Here is a 23,814-nt window from a genome sequence, read left to right on the forward strand (position 1 = left end):
GGATGACAACGTGTGATAAGGTCTGTCACTTTAAATTAAACCAGCTGGGCTGGTTTTTATCCTGCAATAATCTGAATGCAGATAAAATGTGACACCTCTAGGAAAAAAGAAGCCACCAGAAGGAGGAAAGGGACCAAAAGACAGATATCGGGGTGCCTCCTAGGATTAACCATGGGCTTTTCACCTCAATGGCTTCCTGACAGCTTTTTAGTAACATAACACAAATCAGACTTTGATGTCTCCAAATACTCATAGCATGGCCTCCATGGGGTCAGTATTTGGGGGTCCCTGTGCAAAAGAGATGTCATCCAGGAGTGGTGAGGCTGAGCGGCTGGGGGACAGAAGGCATGGAGGTTCTGCCAGCCCAATGCCCACCAACAGAGCAGGTGACAAACACTTCTCCATTGCCATCAGCATGTTTTGCTCTTCAGCAAGCCATTATCAGCCTTCATAAGGACTTGGGACATGAGGATGACCACATTAATAGAAGAGAGCATCTAAACCTTTCCCACTCACCTAATTAGTTGGTTATCCAACAATTTTGGATGGTTTTGGAAAATCCAGCTTTGAGTCATAAGTGAAATTGGTAGTGGCAAACTTAGTGCAAAACCATAAACCTACACTGTGCTGATGTTGCCCCCTTCAGCCTTACACCTGACTAGAGGGTTTAAGGAACATTGGGTAAAGCCATCATGAGTCAACACCATCAGTGAAGACAAACATTCTTCAGGATCCACAGGCCCTGAAGATCACATAAGGCAGAATTAGAGACCCCTCATCTATCTGCTGTACAGATCACATTACTGGAGAGCAGGATCCTTCAGCAGGGAAAGCACAGCAATCAGCTGTAAACTTCCACAGAAGCTGTCAGGAAGGCAAGCAGCTCAAAGGATGAAATGTCACCAGCCTGTTTCATTTTATCCCTGGAATTATTTCCCGTTAATCCCAGTCTCTGCCTCCTGATTTACCACCTCTCTGACATGGTAAATCTGGAATGGAAGGGCTTCAGCAGTGGGAATAAAGCAGCAGATAGCATGTGCTGGCAGCTACGAGGAGCACAGCAAATATTAACCGTGGCAGTAGGAAAGACCGGGAGAATGGCAAATCCCAGGTGTTCCCTCCCCAGCGCCACCTCCCTTCCTTTGTATTCACTGCAGAGCTTCGATCTTCACACAGATCGCAGACACCAGTCCAGGCACCAGTGGGAGGAGCGGGGATCTGTGAAAGGGAATCCCTGGTGCCCGCTAGAGTGGCTTAGGAGCTCGTTGGGAATGTGGGGAGGGAGCCGCGACTCCAGCTGGGAAGAGCCTGGTTCATTAAAGTGTGTTCTACGGATAGGTAGGAGAAGGGGGAGAAAAACCTCCTCGTAATCCCTCTGCCACAGTGGAAGGCTTTGCAGCAGGAGATCGGTGGTTCATTAATACCTTTAATTCCAGCTAAAAGCCAGCAGACAGCATCTCCCTCACCCAGAGTCCACCATCAGCTGCTTTGAGGCACCCAGGAGGGCCCCAGTCTGGGGTGGGCTCTGCGGGAGAGAGGCGCAGTCTGCAGCAGGGTGAACCCCCACGGCGGGAGCACCGCCCCTATCCCAGCACTTCTCCCAGCGGTAGTACTGGGATGCCCGGAGGTGTCAGAACCTCCTGCAGCCTGGAAGAGCAGAGGCACTGGCCCTCACTGCAGCTCTCCAGTGCCCTGTTCTCACAGCAGGACCCAATTCTTCCTCCTCCTCCTCCTTTCACCACAGGTCAAGAAGAGGTGCTTTTCATGTCTCCATCCCCACAGTGGTCTCTGCGTCTGGCGGCTGATGCTGCAGGGTCCTGCTCTGACCCTGCCGTGCTGTTTCAGGCTCCTTTTCAGCCTTCATAGGGCAGTGTCACAGCTGAGCTCTGCAGAGACACATTGTTGTCCAGCCCAGCACTGCCTGACTGCTGCTGCGCCACCCTGCCAGGGCTTGGCTTGCAGCATCCCAGAGGTAAGGAGTCCCAACAGTGCCCAGCTGCTGCACGCACGTTCCCACCTCCCTGAGGCCCAGGAGCACTCGCTGACTGAGGACGGCTGCCAGTACTCCACTCCCCAAATCACTGCCGGCCAGTGGCCCTGCTACTGAGGATTGGCTGCTGAGGACCGGCTTGCCCATCTTCCCCAGGCACACATGGCCTCGCAGCTGCAGGGACAGCAGCTCCCGCATGGGAATGGGTGGCGGGGAAGGCATGGCTGGGGACAAGCAATGCCGTGAGCTGAGGCACTGCTAATGGGGGATGAAACGCACACAAGGCACACCCCTGGACCTCAGGGGAGGCCCCCGGCAAGCCCTAGCAGCATCGCACATCGGTGGTGGGAACAGGAACACCCCAACATCCGTGCCCATGGCCTCCAGCAAGAGTCGCGCAGCGAGTGCAGCGTTGATTGGTTTTATTGGAATCGCCGGTGACCGCTGCCGGGAAGTAGGTCTCGGACTGGGGCGGGAAGGGGGAAGGCCAGGCTTGCCGGGGGGCCCTCCCAAAACTGTGCCTGTCCCTAAGTGAGTCAACACTGACATCCAGTGACCGGACAGCCCCACTGCAGGTCTGTGTTCCCCACCACAGCGCAGAGAAAGAACTCACAATCCAGACACCACCACCCCCCTAGAGAAAGGCTTTTCGTTTTCCTGAAGCCAGCCTTTGAAAGCCGGTTCCTTGGGAAACGCTCACGTTTCCTCCAGTCTTTCTAAGCATAATGAATTACAGCTGTCAGCCAGTTGCAGCACTCTGACACCCACCTCAGCACTGAGATGCCATGTAAATCCCCCCCACTCTGTGTTGTTTCTCATTCCTGGGGTCAGATCCCTGGGCAGGGACAGGGGAGCCTTTCTATGCCTAAAGCCTAGGTGGTCCTTGACTTGTAAAGGCAGGGGAGTAGCATGAGGCTCTGCACAGCATCCTTCACCTGAGGATAAAGGCGATAAACTCCCCTTCTTGCCCCAAAAACACATCCCTGAGCCTGCAGGGCTGTCGCACATTCTGAATCTGATGGCACTGGGGCATTGCCTTTTGAAGTGCCTCTGATGCAGCCACAGCGCTGTTGCAGCAAAGCAGCATTCCTCATAGCATCCTTCATATAACAGATTACAGCCTGAAGCTTGGAGTGTTTTGGCATCTGAGAATATAAGAGTATAAAAAGTATAAACATGAGTATAAAACAGACTCACTCCACCTCCCCTCTCTCTGTGCTGTGCGCAAGCAAGAACCATGCTCCCTGGGCTGAAACAGCAGCGTTTGTAAGCCTGTGTGTGCCTGCTTGCATATGATGGGCAGTTTGGAGCTGACAGATTGGGGCTTGCAGCATCCCCTGGTGACTCAAACATTTGTGTGTGCTGGAGGCAGAGGAAAGCAAACACTTTCATTGTATTTTTCCTGGCAGTGTACATATTAGTAATTTGAAGACATTAACTTTTTATTTAGGGTATTTAGGGAAACACATCCATCTGTTCATTCCTCAGACAGACTGGAAGGGTGCCTGAAGCCTCAGGTGCATATTTTTAACCATACAACTGGGCTCAGCATGCCTGCCTCTCACCAGTTAACCCAGTCTGATGATGCTCAGCACAAACAATGATCCAAGTCAAACAGTCCCGGGTATCACCCTGTGCTGGGATCACCCAGCATGGTGTGCACCCAGAGCAACCACCAGTACCCTGCCATGCCAAACGTCACCATGCTGTGCTCAGCATTGTTTTTAATTGCAATAAGATTTGGAAGGGAATTAGTCTAAAAGTAAATTTAGTTAATCCAAGTCCTTTCCAAGAGCTGGAATTATATGGAAATCCCCCTGGCTTCTGAGGAAGGATATTTCCAGTGCTGCTGCTTCATGGCAAGGTCCAGGCAGGAATCACCACTGTCCTGAGTCAGAATTTTCCAGGGAGTGATGGTCAGATTTTAACCTCATACTTCTTGGTCTTCAAGTTTACCCCTTTTAGAGTAAGAAAACTTGCAAAATACAGGTTTAGTCTGTCCTTGACAAGTATGTACTGTTTCTGTTGTGCTGAAATTATTTCAAGATAGAAATTGCGCATCAGTTTGTTAGCAAAGGCAGCTGGTTGAACAAAGGAATGGAGGTGATTGGATATGTGACCAGTGAGTAAGCAGCAGTCACTGATGGGGGAACCCCGGGCAGATTTCAGCTACTCCTCTCCTGCTCCTCCCTGGCATTATCAGGCATTGCCCTTCAGCAAGGCACACAGGCACCCTCACCCAGTCCAGTTCCCACACCAACTCCATACATCCCACCTGCGCTGACATCCAACAGCATTCTGACATATGAAAAAGACTTGAACTGGCCCACAGGCCAGCATTCAGCAGTCGCTACTGGCCATTTCTGTGTTTTGCGTTGTAATTGCAATGAGTATTATTGTTAAGTTTGTTGATGGTTGAGTGTAAAATCATGCAGTCTCTGTGGCTGCTGCAGTTGTCCATGGAGCAGCAACAGGTTTGCAGCTCTCTGGAAAGCTGAATCCCGGTGAGTGGAGTGTTTCCAAAAAGCCTGGATCTGCCTGGGCATCCTCTGCTATCACTATCTCTCCCAGGGACCCACAGTCTCGCATGGTGTGGGCAGCACATGTGTCCCCCCAATGACGAACAGGCTGAGCTGACTAGCCAGCCCTCATTTCTGATTTGTTTTACCTCCTCGTCTTGCCCTTTCTCTGCTTGTAAAATTAAATCAGCTTGTCTTCCGGGAAACCTCGACCTTTGCGTTTTGAAGCTTGAAGGCTTTTGTCTGTGTGAGCACCGCTGGACCCGGTAGAAAGACCAGCAGCATGGCAGTGGCACGAGCCAATGTGAGCCACCCTGGTGCATGCCACAGGGTGCCATCCTGGTGAGGGCAGCTGGTGAGGGTGAGGGTGGTGAGGGCTGGTGAGGGCAGCCGGTGCCTGAGGCAGCCCAGCAGCAAGGAGGATCATCTCATCAGCGATACAGTAGGAGGCACAGCGGGACTGCAGGGAGCCTGATTTTAAAATTCAGCCGATGATAACACTCGGAAAGGCATAAAACGTGACTGGCATAACATCAAATGTACTTTCCACTGCTCCTGCTACTTTTAGCAGTATCAATATTAAAAAGCCTGCAGGAGAAAGGCTGAGAGTGGCAGGGCAGGAGAGGGAAACTGAGGCTGGGAAGCAGGGATAAGCAGGATGGAGAAACCCGGGCTCTTGGCTCCACCTAGCTGGGTCATATCCAGTCAGGCTGGTTTTGCCATGCTTGGAGGGGTAAGGCTCCCAGGAGAAAAAGCAACCTGACAGAGGAGGTGCAGCTTTAAAGACTAATAAGGGGAAAAAACCCCAAGCTGCAGCTCAGCTGCATCCATGCTTTAAGGCTCCTCCATGGTGGCACGTGGAGTGCAGTGAGGCAGTGGAAGGTTTGCAGCCCTGGCCATACACCCCTTCCCTCTGAGGATGCTGTGGAGTCCCTTTCCCGAGCTGTTCCCCACCTCAAATCAGGGCTCTCACTGGGTGCAGAGGAGAGGCACTCAGCTCCAGTGGGCACAGCTGCTGGGATTTCTTGTCCCCAGGCTTCTCCTACAGGACAGAGCAATGTCAGCTGAGAGGACAGGGACCCACTGCCTGCATGCTCCCTGAGCCCTGCCTGCCGGCGGAGACATTGGTGTAGGCACCAACCATGTCATAACAGATATAGCACTCCCCTACTGTCAGAAGCAGCAATGGGTACATCTTTCTTTGGTCTTTTAATGTTCTGAAACACCTTCACACAGCTCCCCAGGGCATTCAGTACACGTGTGCATGCATTATTCTCACAGGCAGCACAGGCAGTGAGGGGCAGCCAAGTCCTCCAAAGCCAAGACTCAGCTGGAAGCGGCTGCTGCAAGGAGCCTTCCGTTACCTCTCCTTCAAGATGCAGCATCCATTCTGTAGGCAGGACCACGCACAAGTGGTTGCAGGGGTTGGTGTGTTATTACCTGCTCTGGGCCTTTGCTCCCACCCACAGCCTGGCTCTTACCTTCAGCTCGCTGCTGTGGCTCCGGTTCATCGCTGCAGCTGGACACAAGGCAGCAGATCTGCACTTCTGCTGAGGAGGCTGTGTTCTCCTTTGCTCAGCCTTCTCTGCTTGCAGAAGGACTCGTGCCTGATGCTGTATTATTTCCATGCTGTTGCTGACTTTGCAGCAGCATTTGCCTGAGTGATCTGTTCACTATTCGGGCCATTCCCCTTTTTGGCTGAGCCCTGGTATCTGCAACTGAGAGGGAGGCAAGCTTCATCTAAAAAATTACTTGGAGAGCTGCTATATCACAAATGGATCTAAAAAGATGCTGGCTGCATGGGTGTGAAGAAGAGCATGCAGTGTACAGAGACTCTGCTTCAAAATGCTGTTCAGATTAAAGCTTTGGGGGAGGTTTATAACCTGACATGCTGAAGCAGTGACCCTTGGAGCACAAGGTCAGACACATGCAGCCCTGTTAGCAAAACCAAAGCAGCCCCTGCCAGTACTTTACTCACTGGTGCAGGCAGAGGCTGGGGCACTTGGGAAAAGGTTTTCAAACCCTTTTATTCACAGAGTCCCAGGCTGAAAAAGAACTCAAGGATCATCTGGTCCAGCCTTTCTAGGCAAAGCATGACCTACACTCGATGGTCCAACACTCTGTCCAGCTGAACTGTAAGGGTCCGGTGTTTGGGAATCCACCCCTTCCCCAGGGAGATTATTCCCATGGCTGGTTGTTCTCACTGTAAAAAAATTTTCTTCTTGTGTCCAGTCAGAATCTCCCCAGGTCTAACCTGTGCCCATTGCCTCTTGTCTTTTCCATGCGGCTCCTTGTAAAAAGGGAGGTTTTGTCTTCTTTGTAGCCACCCTTTAAATACTGGACCATAGTGATCAGGTCTCCCCTGAGCCTTCTTTTCTGTAGGCTGAACAGATGCAGCTCTCTCAGCCCTTCCTCACACAGCTTCCCGGTCCTTGGATCACCTTTGTGGCCCTCCCCAGCCTGTCCACATCTTTTCTGTACAGCGGGGACCAAAAATGAACACAGCTTGCTTCTTCAAATACTTTTCCTCAAGGAAACAAAACATGTACCTTTAGGGTGCTGGTGCCAGCAGAGGGTGACAGGATGGCTCCATGGGCATCCCCAGAGGTTGGATCGTTGAGGCCCTGAGCACCTTCCATGGCACTGATTGAGATTTGGAATGCCAGCACCCAGGATGAGGGAAGCAGTCATAGCCAAAGTCCTTGCTCTTGGAGGCATGTGCAGGGAGGCCATGTTTCCCCACACCACCCAGGCATGGGGAAGGGCTCGAGGGCTGAGCTATGTGTCCCCATTCTTTTCTCTGCAACAAAACCCCAGAGACATCTCCAAAAGGAATAGTGCATCCAAACATAGCTCCATGTTACTGAAAGCTTTTTACTGAAACCTGTCACAACATGGTTTATGACAATCATACAGGGGAAATAGCCTGGGCTGGCTTTCTTTGCAGGGCTGTGTCATTCCCAGAGGGAGGGCACTCAAGCAGCTCATCCCTTCAGCTTTCCCCCTCTCCAGCAGTCCTGCTCATCCCACAGTGCTGGCAATCCTGGCAGCCATCACAGTAAAGGTCATCAATATACAGCTTTCTTCAAGGAGCAGCCAAGCTGATGCTTCCCATCTACAAGAAACTCAACAATCCAGTTGTGTTTTGCTTGAGGCCAAACTTCCCTGACAGGTTAGGCGGGAAGGTCCCCAACCCCTTACTCACCCCCAGGGATGCTGTCAACATCAGTGGGCTTATTTGGTCCAACAGCAGTAACCTGGGCAGAATTTTCTTTTCCCCTTTTTACCTTCCTCCTAAGCAATACTGAGGGAGGCTGCTCAGGGACACTCACGTCCTTCACACTCTGCTCACCAACAATAAAGAGCTGCAATCGCTCTCATGGGCAGAGATCAGGCTGTTACCCAGGCTTTTTCCTGAATTAGTTTTGTCTTCAGCAGGGGATTTCTTCTGCTTTTGACTGTTACTGTTTCCCACTAAGTACAGACAATTGCATTTAATTATACAAATTAATAGGAATATACCTATTAATAACACAGAATGTGATCTCTCTTCATTGTTCAACAAGCATGGAGGGATTCTGCACAGTAAACCCCAGTTCACATGAGAATGACATACCTGATGAATCACAACACTTATAATGGATCAAACAACCACTGCTCAGCGTTCAGGTTTTAGGACTGAAACATGTACCCAAATTTGCAGCTCAAACCTATTGGTATTTGAATTTCGTCTCCAATTAAATAAAGCACTCAAGCATGCACTCAGCTCTAGCTCTCAAGTAACATCACCAAAAGCAATATAATTTTTCTACTTCAAAATGCACAGGACTTGAATTTTAATAGCACCACCTAAGAACACAACCCGCTGCATGCCTCTGTCAGAGAGGGGAAAAAAAAAAGAAATTGTGGGCTTTTTTCTCTCCTTTAGAGAATCAAAGGGCAAAGGCTATTTCCCTTCAAGTTAATCACTGTTCTACCTATTCTGAAAAACAAGGTTTTGAAACCAAAGCCCTTCCCTTTTCCCCTTCCACCCTCCCCAGCCCTGCTATCCCTTTGCTCACCAGTTGTAAACACATATCTTCACTCGGATGTTTATCAGCTCCAGAGAGGAGGCAGGGGCAGAACCTGCCTCTTGCATGTTAGTCACACGATGACACGTCTCTGTGAGAGCTGGATTCAGGGATGACTTGCTGGTGAGAGCAGCTGCCTGTCAGGCATGTATTCCGTCAGCAGATGCCTGCACTGGATGATGGTGCTATCCCCCTGACTTTTTATTTTCCAACTTTTATTAGAAGGTGCCTTGCTCTTCAATAAGGAAAAGCACTGCACTGCAGCTTCCCAAATTAATGTTTACTGCATGCACCTACACTGGGCTTAGAAATGTCTTTTTTCTATATTATGTTTACTGAAGCAGAAGTTGGGGGTTTTTCTTTCCCATTTCTAGTTAATATTAGACAGCTAAACCCCCCTAAATTTTGTTCCTTTTACCATTATGTTCCTGATCATTCCTAAAATTAAGGTCTGTGTATTAAGTATACTTGAGATTCGAAGAAAGGATGACTACAGCCATTTTATGTTGTACTGCCTATGTGATTTGAAGCCAAATGCCATGCAAGGTGTTGGTATTTTTGACACAATCATATTCTTTCTTTAAATGGGCAACTTTATGGTAAAATAAATTGGAAAAAATCCTCACTTGCCTGGTCTATCTGTCACATGAAGTACCTGCTACATCAATGTCTAATAACAACCTTTAAACTTCGGGAAAGTGGAAGTTCACTCCTGGATGAATATTACCTGAAAGTAAAGTCTTTTATTAATGTAGTAAATTACAGCCCCCCCAAGCAAATAATTTGAGTTTTTTTTTCCTTTTGTGCCAGCTTCAGCATGATTAAGACTATAAAAGGCAGTGTTTTGCAGCCAGAATTCACAGGTTACAGGATTGTGCTTTATGGATGGCATTGTTGAGTACCTGTGAGTAACAGAGGTAAATGGCATCTCCTATAGCAGCAACCACAAGCTGAATTCTCACTTGGGCAAGAAAGTAAGCTCAACATACTAATCTCTGCTCTTAACTATGTAAATAAGTTATTTCTGCCTGTATATATGCCCCCCCCCCAAAAAAAAAAAAAATTTACAATGCAGAATTGCCAAACCTTAAATTCCTATTTCACTAATGGAGGCAGAGAGGGGTGCCTGCTGTTACTCCATGTAATCCACCATGTGAAGTGAAATCCCCACCCAAAACACAGATGTGAAGGGTTGTCTAACAGTAAATTAAAATTATTTAGCTGCAAATCCCTTCTGCAGCATGAGAAGACAAAAAGCTACAGTGTATTCATATTCACCATCCAACAGAAGTGTAAAAATAAGTTTTCCCCCAGGTTTATTTACTAAACTGTTTTACATTCAAAGAAATACAACAAATACTTACAGAGCATTATCACAAGAGCAAACACATTGAGAACACTATTAAAGACCGAGAATGCAGGTTACAGTTATTTTCTTGTTGAACTCAAATGCCACTTCTGTAAACAGTAACAAAACCAGAACATCGCCGCTAGAAAAGATGAGCATGTAAAAACACTCTACATACACAAAACTACATATATCATTTTATACTCTCAACCAAAGCACTCTGGTCAACCCCAAGTACAATTTGGTATTCTCTGTACAATTATTAAATCCTGCTAAAAATAATAGTTATCCTTGGGTTTAAAATACAGCACAGGGCATAAGGCAAAAAAATAGGAATTATCATCCAGTTCTTTGTATTTCAGTTCAATATCAAGAATTTAAGGCAAGATTGGACATTTTGCATTGTTTCATAGAGTGAATGGGGACTTACAGATGGCAAACTGACAAAAGCAACACACTATCTCCCAGAAAAAATAAAAGTTAAGCGTCACGCATACTGGTCACATTTGGCCCTCTAGAGATTCCAACTAGACTTTCTGAAAGAGAAGCACTGGTAGTATGAGAGACTGTCAAGAAGCTTACAAATGAGTAGCTCTAAAAAGGAAAAAAGCAGAAATTCAGGAACTGTATGTACACATATAAACACGTATCCACTTTTAAGTGTTTTACAGATAATTTTGAGTGACTAAGAAATAGAACTGGATGATAATTTGCAGTTGTATGACATCTTATTTGAAGGTCCTTAATTCTTACACTGCAAGACAGACATTACAATGAGAGCATTGTTCTTTAGATGCAGATTGAAACCAGTTGTTGTCTGATCTTTCTACAACCAAGCACTTCAGTGAACAGGACAACAAGTACCCAGAACAGAAAATCAAGATGGCATGATTTTAAGTGACATGATCCCATAACTGATACCCAGTTCAATCCATTTCTAGCTAAACAGATCACCTGATATTCAGTGTATTTCATTAGGCATTTTTCCTGTTCTTCATACCAAGCTTGCATACTAAAAAAATTGTTTATGCTGCTACTTTAAATTTAGCAAACCACATTACACAACCTGGGGTCCATCTCTATGCCCCGATTTAACATTGCCACTGCCTAGGTAAAGCGAATAAAACATTTTGCAGTTTTAAGTGCTTTGAATTCCATCAATGAAAGATGTTTATGTAAATAGTGAGTAACCATCATCCTGACCTATGGATTTTTTGTAGAAGTCAAAACCATTTCTATACCTTTCACCACTTTCTACTAACTGAAAATAGTGTTTACTAGTACTCCTAAATCAGAGCAGGTTTGTGAGCATCTTCATTCATGAAATTCTATCGTTGTTAAACTCTTAAAAAGTACAGTATATACTGAACTGCCTGGAAAGCCTCCTATCAGTAAAAGGCATAAACTTGTCTTTTACGTAAGGAATTTTTCTTATTTTAATATTGGTTTAAGCATCTTTACCTCCAGTGTATATTGGAAAATATGATATGGCATCTCTGTGAAACAGATCAAGAAGTGAAACAGCACACAAAAACATTCAGCTTGTGCATTCACCTGAACAGAATGAGAAGGCAACCTCCGCAATGGTCTGAAATAACTACATTAATTCCCCAATTCCAAACCTGCCTCCCCTTCTTTCTCCTCCCCATACACAAACATGCCATGTACAAGTACGTAGCTACTTGTGTCCTATCAACAGATTCACTGGGATAATTATGATATTATTGCTATAAAACTAGAATCCTTAGTGGGTCAAATAAACTGCATTGAAAATACTAGAATTATTACTTTTATTTATTGTTACCTTTATTACCTTATAAAGTCCTGCTTCATTCTACCAAATATGAAGAATACATGCAGGATTTTATAACCTGTGCAAACACCTGTTATCTATGAATAATGTCTTATGGTGAAAACACCCTCACCTCCTTGACTGTTTAAAATCTGAATGTTAGTGTACGGAAGAACAAGGAACAGCACTGCTTCCCTGGCTGCAATTTGATTTGCAGGAACTCAGAATAAATCAAATACACTCAAACTCCTCCACTATGCATACTTTTAAAGAAATGGCTTTTAAAGCAACTATTTCAAATATTATTGCACCTTCAAAAATAATACTATATGGGCTTGAAAAACAAAGGGAAACAAACATCAATGTAAAACATTAAAACAAGGAGAAAGTAACTCTGGAGAGAGAAAAATTCTTCAGTACCAGGCCTGGCAACACATATATAGACATCAAAACAGAAATTCAAGATAACCGTGCTTCCTAGTTAAAAATCAGAAAACAAACCAGAATATTTTAAATTAGCTACTATTTATTCACTCATCTATTTTAAATAATGGTTATGACCCACAGCATTGCTTTCTAGTTATCTGCCCAAGTTTTCACTAAGTTTAGACCTACCAGAAAGTTCTATCTCTTGAGATTCTAGTTAGTCACCGGAACAGACCTTCAGTGTTCCGTTATACAGGACACATGCTTGGGATGAGCAACCCTATCCACTCACTGCAACCTGTGTTAGAAGCAAGGCTGTCTGAAGAACCAGAGACAGGACCTCACTATTCACCCCTTATTTATGTACTTGTGAGAACAGGAACAATAAACTTAGGACTTCTGTAAAAACAAAATACAAAAACAATGTAACAAACGAGCTCATGCTGTGCATTGTCTTATGCTTGACAGTTTTCGTAGGCATGAATGTATCGAGCAAATAACAAACAAAAACACTAGAACAATCAAAACAATCATGCTTTATGCATACTGCACTAAAATCAGTAACAGCTTTATCATTATGTCCTACATTTAGCACCATTTTTAGGTCTGAACACTCTGAGAAGGCAATCATACATTCTTTTAAAAAAGGAAGTTGTATGGAGTATGAACACAAGTGCGCTTGGGAGAAGGATGGGACGGATTAATTTTTTAGTATTTATCTTATATCATGCTATGAATGCTCCTGTGGCATTACTGTTGTCATTTTCCCTTGCATGACAGTTGAAAACACACAGCAGGCTTGCAAGATTAAGTCATTTAATCTAGCACTCATTTATCCACAAAACGAAAATATAAGGGAAAGTTAAAAATATGATTTCTTTTCATCAGATCAAAAATCTTTGTTAAGAGGCAATAGATTTGCCTTGTAAATCTGTAAGTAGTTACTAATTACCATCTCGGCCCTCCTACCAATACGCAGGTGATAAAGGAGAGTGTACAGGCAACATACTATGGCATTTATTATTTACAAACCTTGAGATACAGAAACAAGGCAGCCCTTTAGTTACTGTTCATAAAAAAAAATTATGATGCACTGGCATTTTCTTAATATGAAGACACAACCAGACAATTATCAGCAAAGTGTCCAGCCGTACAACACATTCACACATCTTTCACCCAAGCACAGTAAACTTCGTATTTCATAGTAGGCAGGAGGAAGAGAGAAGAGCTCTAGAAAGTGAAAGGGTTAGATATACAGTAAGTTTTCTAACCATATCCCAGGCATGTACAGTACTCTCTAAAATTCACTGCCATTAATAGGATGCTATCTAAACCCAGCTGGTAAATAAGCTTTCTACTCCTCCTGCCTGTGTCACTAATGTAACAAAGGCCAATTGTCGGAAGAAAACAAATCCTTCCTCATTTCAATCCCAACATCACATTATTCCAATTTTCCAGCTTCAGAAAATGCAGCTTATGATCTCCACCAACAGGGTTTCTTTTCAAGCAGACTAAGCTCAATCTTTGCATTGGGCCTATAAAGTCCTGCTTTACATCAAAGTGCAGTCAAACCAAAATTGCATCGACAGTACATCATCCCAGCAGAGTCCAGCCAGGTATCTGAGATGGGATCATACTTCTGTACAGTGTTCAGGTAGGATGAGCCTGAATGACCTCCAACTACATAAAGGTAGTTATCGATTACAGCTGCACCAACTCCTGTTGGGAAGAAAATAAAAGAATGCATCACCATCAAGTCACAAAGTGTGGAAATAAGTAGTATTTTTGCTCCTAATTGGAACCAGCCTCCCCCCTTCCCCTGGAGGCTGAACAGACAAATTCCCACAGACTCTCCTTTAAAGAAAATGGGTGTTAAATGAAGAGCCCCTCCCTGTTCAGGTCTTACACTCATTTTTACTGTTCTCACACCCTTCCCTATGGCAAAGCAATGCTCTTCTGTCCCAACGCTCTTTGCCAGAAACACAGAATATGCACTACTGAGTCTCAATGTAAAATACCACAGAACAGCAACCACAGATTTGCTGAAACTCACTCAAATTATCAACAAAAAAAGTAAAAAATAGAGTAGAAATATTATTTCAGATTATTTTTACTACAGCTCAGTATTAATAAACCGGACTGTAATTAAAAACAGAGAAATAAAAGATGAAGACAGGCTGCAGAGGGTCTAGAGAAGGGTGACTAGAAGGATCATCTAGAAGAAAGATGGTCCAAGGACTGGGAAGCCATGTGAGGAGGCTGAGAGAACTGGGTCTGTTCAGCCTACAGAAAAAAAGGCTCAGGGAAGACCTAATCACCATGATCCAGTATTTAAAGGGTGGCTATGACAATGACTTCCTTTTCATAAGCAGTCCCATGGGAAAGCTGAGGGGTGATGCGCACAAGTTAGACTTGGGAGAGTCTTACTGCACACAAGATTTTTTTACAGTGAGAACGATCAGCCATTGGAATAATCTCTCCATGGAAGTGATGGATTCCCCAACACTGGAAACCTAAGATTCAGCTGGACAGGGTGCTGGGGCATCTAGTCTAGGTCATGCTTTGCCTAGAAATGTTGGACCAGATAATCCTTGAGGTCCCTTCCAACCTGGAAACCTAGGATTCTATGAAATATTCTTTCACAGAGCTAATTAAATGATTTTCATTCATAGATGAAGTGTAATGCTCTGCAGACAAGTCAATGCAACTTTATGGCAGCTTCTATCAGTTCAAACGGCAGTTTATTTCTAAAAGAATACCCAAGTTAACTGCTGAGAATTTTTGTATGTCCCTACCTGTTCTGGGTTCCTTCATGGGTCGACATACAGTCCACTGATTTTGATGAGGATCATATCTCTCAATGCTTGATAAGTGAGACACACCATTGTGTCCCCCTACTACAAAAATGAAGCCCAGCATGACACCGACACCAAAGTTTATTCGTTTATCAGCCATTGAAGCTACTGTCTCCCATGAGTTTTTACTCGGATCATAACGCTCCATGCTGCAAATACAAACAAACAACTTGTGAGGCTTGGATTTTAGTGACATTGGAATTTCACTCCACAAGAAATCTGCATTTGTCAGAAGTACATCTAGTTCTGGCAACCACTATTACCACACACAGGAACTTTGCAACGCAACAAAAAATGCTTTACTGATGGAAAATCCTGCTTTGTCCTACCCAGTGACACAAGACACTAAAGTCAGTGTTATCACCTCAGAAGCATCAACTGCATCCTAGGGCCCTTTGGCAACACATGCAGCTGGAGGTTCTTGAAAAGAATGCTGCTAAAAAACAGTTTTAACATATTACATCCTGACGCAGCAACTGCAGTTCAGCCACTTCTCCAATGTGCTCATGCCACTACCCTGATCTGGAGATTACATATGGAAATAACTAAGATTCTTCAAAGTTGGCCTCAGAACTGAAAGCTTCTTCAAGAATGACTGCTGCTATTTATAAAAAAAGGCAACTCATGAACAACTGAACACAATGCAGATCTGAAGTGTATCTATTTGGGTAACATACTGAATCAAAAACTTCCTTTAGACTTGCCTGAAAATAACAGAGAGGAAAAAAAACGTGGAGAGCATATTCCCCAGGAAAAGCAGTAAAGAGGCTTGATCAAAATACTAAGGATAGAACAGATCTTCAGGATAAAATGGAAATTAATTACAATTATCATTAATTCCTTTTTTTTTAATCACTGGAGCTGTACAGATGGTCAGTCATTAACATTCTCATAGCATGTAGCCATTCCCTGTCCAAGTGTAGCTTCAGCAGCACGAGGGGGGCAGAAAAAAGGGGATGACAAAATCAGCAGCACTACAGAGTAGCTGGAGAAAAGGTGCTTAATTACACAGCACTCTTGAATAATTAAACCAAAATTATTCAATAAAAAGTAAACTAATTTTAAAAAGGCAAATAATGAAATATCAGATTCCTCTCCAGGAGCTGCTAGCAGTACTTTCTGACTGAGGCTAGTGCAGAATTTTAAAGTTAAGAGCTTTCCCTCTAAAGGTACCCACTTGATAAAGACATTTCCTATTGCTCTGGTGCTAAATCTTTCATTTCCTGAAAGGCAGTTACTGAGTTTACCTTCCAAAGGCCTGTGTGACCACACTAAGCATTCAAGTTCTGGGGACCACTTTGGGCAAGAGTGAGGTCTTGATTATCTTCCTTTTGTTAGTCTGTGAAACAGGGCTGCAGTTAAATGAGCATCCCACAGGTCCCACAGCAACTCACAGAACCTGCTCTACTCTGCCACCAACTCTGCTTTAAGCTACTCCTAAACCAAATAGTTCTGTATGGTACAAAGGCAGTACAGAGCTAAGAGTGACCACACAGACAACACTGCAGCTTAATTATTCCAGGTCAAATGCCAATGTGAAGAAATCTTAGAACCAACAGAAATCTTTTAGATATGGTCTGCTGGTCTGTTAAGTATTTCAACTACTATTACAACTCATAATCTAAAAATATAAGTAATTAGAATAATGCCACTAAGTTTCATAAAACCCTCCCACAACTGAGTTTAACTTATTGCTGTTTTGTATTTTAGTGATTTAAAAAAATTGTTTGCATTTTCCAGATAAAAATACTTAGCTACACTTTCTTATTTGGAAACCAATCCTTTGCTTCACAAACTGTTTAAGATAAAAACCTATCAAGTATAAAAAGTAAGTACCATTAATGACTAGTGCCATGATGTTACACTACACTGTTAAACAATCAGTGTATCCTTCCTGTAAGCAAGGTTTTAATTTTTATTCTTCACTCAGTTACTTAGACTTGTAGTTTATTAAGTTGCTTCCTGAAGGGACTAATGGCCGATTTGTTCCTATTTTAATAAAGAGAGGACAAATTATTTCTTTCCACAACTAAATGCCCCTGTTCTTCACTATTATCTTTAAGACTACTTTAAGATTCCATCTGAGGTATATATTTATTTTGTGTATATTAAGCCTCTATTTGTTTCCAATCAGTGTTTTCAATTTTAAAGCTAACCAGCATCCTAGTGTTTAGCAGGCTTGAGATACAAGGATTCACACAGCACTGGTACAGTGCTAAGCAAGCCCTCTCCTGAGAGCTCAGTAACCAAGGTGCAGAACCACCACATTGTTACAAATGCACTACCTCGAAGTCTGAGCAAATAAGCTCTCTCAATACCAACGTGCTGAGTTAACCAGCTTGAGTATCTACAAGGTCAGGTGTCTTGAACAACCTTGCTTAGTAATACACATGTCTTCATCTTTAACATTTTCCATTCTTAAGGATTAAAAATACCCTCAGAAAAACAAGCCCGAAACACACACGCTCTGAGCTGGAATGCCTAAAGGTAAATTAAAAGATTTCCCAGTTGAATTATTAGACTAATGCTGCAGAACAAGGATTAACGAGGTCCACTGTGGATTACCGATCTATTTTAGAATAATCTTTAACTTGTTGCCAAACACAAGCTTAAAAGGGAGGTTTTCTGATTTCTAGTTTATAACATTGAGCTACACACAGCAAAAGTACATACCTGTTCATATGGGCAGGACCATAACCACCAATAGCATATATCATTCCATCCAAGACAGCTGCAGCAAAACAACTTCTTGTTTTGTTCATCGGGGCCACTAACTGCCATTCCTTCACTTTGGGGATGTATTTCTCTACAGTTCGTAAATAAGACTGCCCATCATAGCCACCTAAGGCATAGAGCTCTCCTGCCAGAACCACCACTCCCAGAGTACTCCGGCTTTCAAACATCCTCTCAAGAGACGTCCAAGTGTTCGTATCAGGGTCCCAGCACTCCACTGAATTCTCATGCTTTCGATAACTGATGCCTTGACACACATGGGTTGCAATCCCTCCTATAACATATATTTTCTGGTCTAGGACACATATTCCAAATTCATAGCGGGGAATGCTAAGAGGTGCCAGGCCTATCCAGGAGTCATTCTGGGGAAAATACATTTCAACACTGAAATAGAAAAACAAAGATTACATGAGCATACCTAACCTCCCGAAGCTCTGTGAAGGTGAAATGAGTATCAAAGAGCACAGTCTTAAGATTACTCCATAGACTGTATTTTGTAGAATAGTTTGTGTTAGAAGGGACCTTTAAGACCGTCCAGTTCCAACCCCCCACTGCGACAAGCAGGAACACCTTCCACTAGACCAGGCTGCTCCATGCCCCATTCAACCTGGCCTTCTTTGGGTAACCTGTGCCAGTGTCTCACCAGCCTCACACCCTCACTTCTTTCCAATATCTAATCTAAATCTCCCCTCTGCCAGTCCAAAGCCATTTCCTCTTGTCCTATCTCAACATGCCCTTGAAAAAGCCCCTCTCCAGCTTTTTTGTTGGCCCACTTAGGCAGTGGGAGCTGCTCTAAGATGTCCCTCAAACCTTCTCTTCTCCAGGCTGGACAAACCCAGCTCTTCTCAGCCTGTTGGACATGGATACCTACTCAGCAGCAGAGTCTGAAGTCATGATTACTTTATGATCAAGAACATGTCATTTCTAAGAATTATCTCTTCACTCTTCTCTGATTAAGTCTATCTTAATCCCAAGGACTTTCACGTTTTCAAGGAAGCATATTTGTCATATATTAGGTTAAATTTTAAGATTTTATTGTCTGGAAAAATAACAGATCAGGCAAAAAACATGTAAAATGAAAAGACCTGAAACAACAAAGTAGTAACATACAAACTTTTTATTAACCACTTTTATTAACCAAGTTCTTGAATCCACAGAATTAAAATTATAAGATTTTATAGCTATTTCTGTTGGCACAAACAAAACCCTGCAATTTTGAAGATTACTCATGAAATCAAGATCTATTTCAAATTCAATGCAATGACTTTACTATTACTTACCTTTCCAAACAGGCAAACAGTCCAGCTTTTCCTCCTACAGCACAAAGAACTTTAGGAGCACAGCGAGGTCGTGTCATCAGCATGGTCTGGTGGGAAAGTCTGTGTTCAGGCATAAAGTGATATTTTAGGGCTTCATTCAGCAGGTGTTTACAAGTATGGTCATCGCGAATGAGATGGTTTGCTTCGTATAACCTCGTAAGAAACTTCACACTCAGCAGCGGCAACCGAACGCAATGTAGCAGCTGTGCCAAGTATTTCTGCCGCTCCTGCACATCATATTTGATCCAGGACTCTAGTGCATAAAAAACAGTTTCTTCTGTCACAACATTCAAGCAGTCATTGGAAACTATTTCATCCAATTCAGAATGTGTAAGCTCAAAAAATTCTTCTGTCTGACAAACATCTTCGAAGTTTTGACAAATGTACTTGTTAGCAGCCAAGTAGAGGTCATGGCAGCCATAGGTCTCTGCAAAACGAGAAATCCCAATGCAATTACCAGGGTCAAGCTGGCTTTCGAGAAACGCACAGCACTCCTTCACTACCAGCTTGATCTGGAGAAGATTTGCAGCTGGGAGAAGTGACTCTACAGTGTCTTGCGAGATAAACACGGTTCCTGTGTAGGCATACTCCACGATGGCCTGCAGCGCCGCCTCATCGATGCACTGGAACTCTACCTCTGAGTTCTCCTTCTCAGAAAGGTTCCCAGTAAACATGGCTTTGAAGTATGGACTGATGCTGGCAAGCACCACTTTGTGGGCATGGATCTTGACATCGCCAACTCTAAGGATAATGTCACAGAGCTCATGATGCTGACGAAGGAGGTTCAAGCCTTGTAGAAGCTGTTCCGAATGCAAGTGGGTTAAGTTGGCAAGCATGTAGGTTGGAGACGACTGGTCCATCTGTGACAAACAGAATTTTTAAGGCATTACTCACGGCTTCATTTCAACAGTTTCATTAGTCATGTTACTTAGACATGCCACACATAACATTCAAAAAATATTTTCCAGTTTTGCTTTTATCTTAATTGCGTTTATTACTTCCCAGTTTACTTTTCCAATCTTTATGTGCTACATTTTTTCATGCAAGTTAAATCCAGGACAATCAAATGTTTATTAATAGTGCATGTTATACTCATCTATGACTTAAAACCCAACAAAACAAGCACCACTTTTTATTTGTCTGTTCTGGAATAACATGTATATCATATGAAGCTTTGAATACATAACAGGATTGTGTATCAGATATTTGAGAGAACTGATCAGTGACTGAAATAAAAATAGAGATGCATAAAGAATAGAACTGGCTTACTTAAGACAAAGTTTCAAAAGTTCTTTAACTACTTTGTGCTACTTGCCTTGCAGCCTACTCAGTGCTTCTGTGGTGCAGCTAAGCCCTGCTGTGCTTCCCCTCTGACTCGTGCTCTGGGCACAGCCTACCAGTCAGCAGGGCCACATTCCCTATCCAGGAAAGGAGAATCCCTCACTCTGCACAAAGAGGCAAAAAAGACTCACAGAGCCACTGGGGTCCTGTGCTGCAGGGAAAGAGGTGCTGGTACAGAGGTTAATGCACTCTGAACAGTAAAAGGACAGGAGAAAGAGATCCTTGCCTCACCTCATTGAGGGACTTCCACTGTGACAGGAAATCCCTAGTGGACATGCCCTCACTCTCTGGAGAGGTCAGACCTGGGGAAGACTGTGAGGGTGGTGAGGCACTGGCACAGATTGTTCAGAGAAGCTGTGGCTGCCCCATCCCTCACAGTATTCAGGGCCAGGCTGGACAGGGCTTGGAGCAACCTGGTCTAGTGAGAGGTGTCCCTGCCTGTGGCATGACGGGTGGCATAACTACATAATCTGAAGGGTCTCTTCCAACCCAACCACACTATGATTCAATGATAGAATCACAGAATAGTTAGGGTTGGAAAAGACCTTAAGATCATCTAGTTCCAATCCCCCTGCCAGGGGCAGGGACACCTCACACTAAAAACATGTCACCCAAGGCTCTGTCCAGCCTGGCCTAGAACACCCAGGGATGAAGCATTCACAGCTTCCCTGGGCAACACATTCCAGTGCCTCACCACCCTCTCAGTAAAGAACTTCCTTCTTATATCCAATCTAAACTTCCCCTGTTTAAGTTTGAACCCGTTACCTCATGTCCCAACACTACAGTCCCTAATGAAGAGTCCCTCCCCAGCATCCTTGTAGGCCCCCTTCAGATACTGGAAGGCTGCTATGAGGTCTCCATGCAGCCTTCTCTCCTCCAGGCTGAACAGCCCCAACTTTCTCAGCCTGTCTTCCATACGGGAGGTGCTCCAGTCCCCTGATCATCCTCATGGCCCAATGATCATGATGAAGACCAGGAGCCAGGCCTACCTCCACCATCAAGAGACAAGAGGTGGGAGCTGGTGAGGAGGTGCTTCCCAGGGAAAGCAACGACGTGGATCCCTGTTAGACATGCTGAGCTGATAGATATGCCACCACTATTTCCATGTCCGCACAGCATCAGCAGCTACCCATGCTTCCCAACATCACCAGTAAGGGCAGAGAAAAGGATCCTCATTCCCACCTACAGCTCCACAAAACCCACAAACTCTTCTTTCAAAGAGTTTTAGTTTGCATCATGACAGTTAAGGCACTTAGAGCAGGCATTAAGGATATCTGCTCTAATTTCAGCATCATTAAAATTCAAACTATGCTGCCCACCACTACCTGTTGGAGCAGCAGGTCTTTATTCTGACTGAATTATTATAGCAGTAAGAGGGTGGAGGGTATTGGATGTGTCAGCATCCTGGACCACGAGGAAATATAACTATTGTTCTACAGAGAACACTGCAACAATTCAATTTCTGAACTGAAAACCTGATTTAATTTTGATTTGCTAAATGACTACACTTCAAGATCTCACTACTTCTATCTTAATAATGAGTTCATTTTTATAGCTCCTTAACTGACATCCAATTTGCAGTGAGCCTACTTACAAAGTGCTTAATCTGAAAGAATAAAATTTGTTGCCAACATTTAAATACAGAACATAATAGCACAGACAAAGAAGTAAGGGCTTACAGCTAGAGCTAGAAAACCTCTTACCCATTAAAGATAAGTAAGCTCATTCCCCTCCTATTACAACTCTATACTGGAAAAAAAACCCAAATGTATCTAAAAGAAAGTGTTTAAAGGGTATCTGCATAAGGCAAGGTTCCATACAATAACGTTTTCCATATAACAATATAAATGCAACACAAATTATAAGAGAGGGCACAGAGGGGGGAAAGAGGAGCTGTTCAGAAGCTAAACCACTTTGTTTTCCTTTTGTGTTCACGCTCACTTCATAACTTGATTGCACATATTACACAGAAATCACAAAACACAAGGTAACACCACATGGAAGGAAAAAGGAACAGTTACAGTTCAGATGCCAAAGCCTGTAAGAACAGTTACAAATAATGACAGTTAAGTTATTCCACAGAAATAAAACTTTTTTGTACAAACTTGACAGAGATGCCTATTGATGTGCAACTCCTGAATGGCAATGCTCACCCACACCTCATATTTGCATGCATTTATTCTACTGCTGAACAAGAAATCAGAAGCTGGAACATTACCAGTCCCAGAGAACATACGCTAGTCCAACAATGTCTGCTCACCATGCAAATCAAGTGGTTGTCCCTTAACACAGGACTATCAGATCTTGTTCACAATCTGCTGGTAAAACTTGTCTGAATAGCAGGGAAAGAGTTATTGGACATTAAAAGGTTAACCAGAAATGTAAACACCCAAGCCCACTTACTGAAGTGCTTTTATTCCTCTAAAAACTAAGGTATGTAATGATGCCTGGTAAGATGTAGAACACAGCATTTTCTTTATGTGAAAACAGCAGGAAGAGCTCCAGGCACTTTTCTGTTCCAAGGTAGTGTTTAAGTGCTCGCCAGTTCCTTATTTAGACTACAGAATTGCTGGGGCCAGCAAACGACTTGCCTGGGTTTGTTACAGCAGAGCTTAAAACCTCAGGAGCACCCGCCCAAAATACAGAGCTAACTTGGGTTCTAAACACCACACACACTATACAAAACCACTTACTGCATGCCAAAAAAAGGAGCAGAGTATAGCGTGCAAGAAGAAACTGATTTGCTTATGAATTTTCGTGCTCCCTATGCAATTGCGTTTCACCCTCATGCCCAAGCTCTGGCCCGTTTCAAGCGACAGAGGGATGCAGAGCAGCGGCCGGACGAGCACGCGGCTTCAACAGCCAGCGGCACGTCTCCCCCGTCCCTCTAGGAAGCCGGTGGGACGGGGCCATCCGGCGGCTGTGCATCAGCCACCCTCCGACAGCTCCGAGACGGAGCCGTCAACCTCCTGTTGCCGTTCTGCTTGTATAAGCGTTTTCCCAGGTCAGGCGGCGGCCGCTCTCCCCTCCCTATACCTGCAGGTGCTCCCTCCCGCTTGCACTCCACAGACCAACTCGGTAAACAGCACTCCCCGCCGCACTGCGAATAGGTTGCGGGAACGCTATCAACGCCGCGGCGGTCCCGGCCAAGCCGGGCCGGGCCAAGCCGAACCAAGCCGGAGCCGGAGCCGCCGCTCCTCAGGGCCCGCTACCGGAGCGAGGCCGGGCTCACCTGCGGGTGGGAGGGGGCGCAGGCCGCTGTGAGGCCCGGCCCGCGATCACCGCCGCCGCCCCGCTCGCCTCCGCTCGTACGGTAGCACCGGCAGCGGCAGACGTCACTTCCGGGCGCGACCGCCCGGCGTTCTCTGTCAGTCAGAGGCGGGGAAGTTCTGCGCACCCACAACCCCACAGACACGAGCGG

The 23,814-nt window shown here is 44.6% G+C and overlaps 1 protein-coding gene across 2 annotated transcripts; it reads right to left on the reverse strand.

The window, feature by feature from the left end:
• Positions 1 to 9,421: 9,421 nt before the first annotated feature.
• Positions 9,422 to 23,778, reverse strand: KLHL28 (kelch like family member 28). Of its 2 annotated transcripts, none has more exons than XM_080617247.1 (5): positions 23,626 to 23,778; positions 19,014 to 19,912; positions 17,674 to 18,117; positions 14,941 to 15,149; positions 9,422 to 13,864 (listed from the first exon to the last, which is right to left on the reverse strand). In XM_080617247.1, exons 2-5 carry the CDS (start codon positions 19,910 to 19,912, stop codon positions 13,701 to 13,703), a joined length of 1,716 nt encoding a protein of 571 aa, XP_080473373.1. In that variant the 5' UTR covers positions 23,626 to 23,778; the 3' UTR covers positions 9,422 to 13,700. The 2 variants fall into 2 exon arrangements, with proteins under 2 accessions (XP_080473373.1, XP_080473374.1); XM_080617248.1 differs by lacking the exon at positions 23,626 to 23,778 and adding an exon at positions 23,430 to 23,577.
• Between the last annotated feature and the right edge of the window lie 36 nt (positions 23,779 to 23,814).

The sequence above is a fragment of the Psittacula echo genome (genome assembly GCF_963264785.1).
Source record: "Psittacula echo genome assembly, chromosome: 5".
NCBI lineage: Eukaryota > Metazoa > Chordata > Aves > Psittaciformes > Psittacidae > Psittacula > Psittacula echo.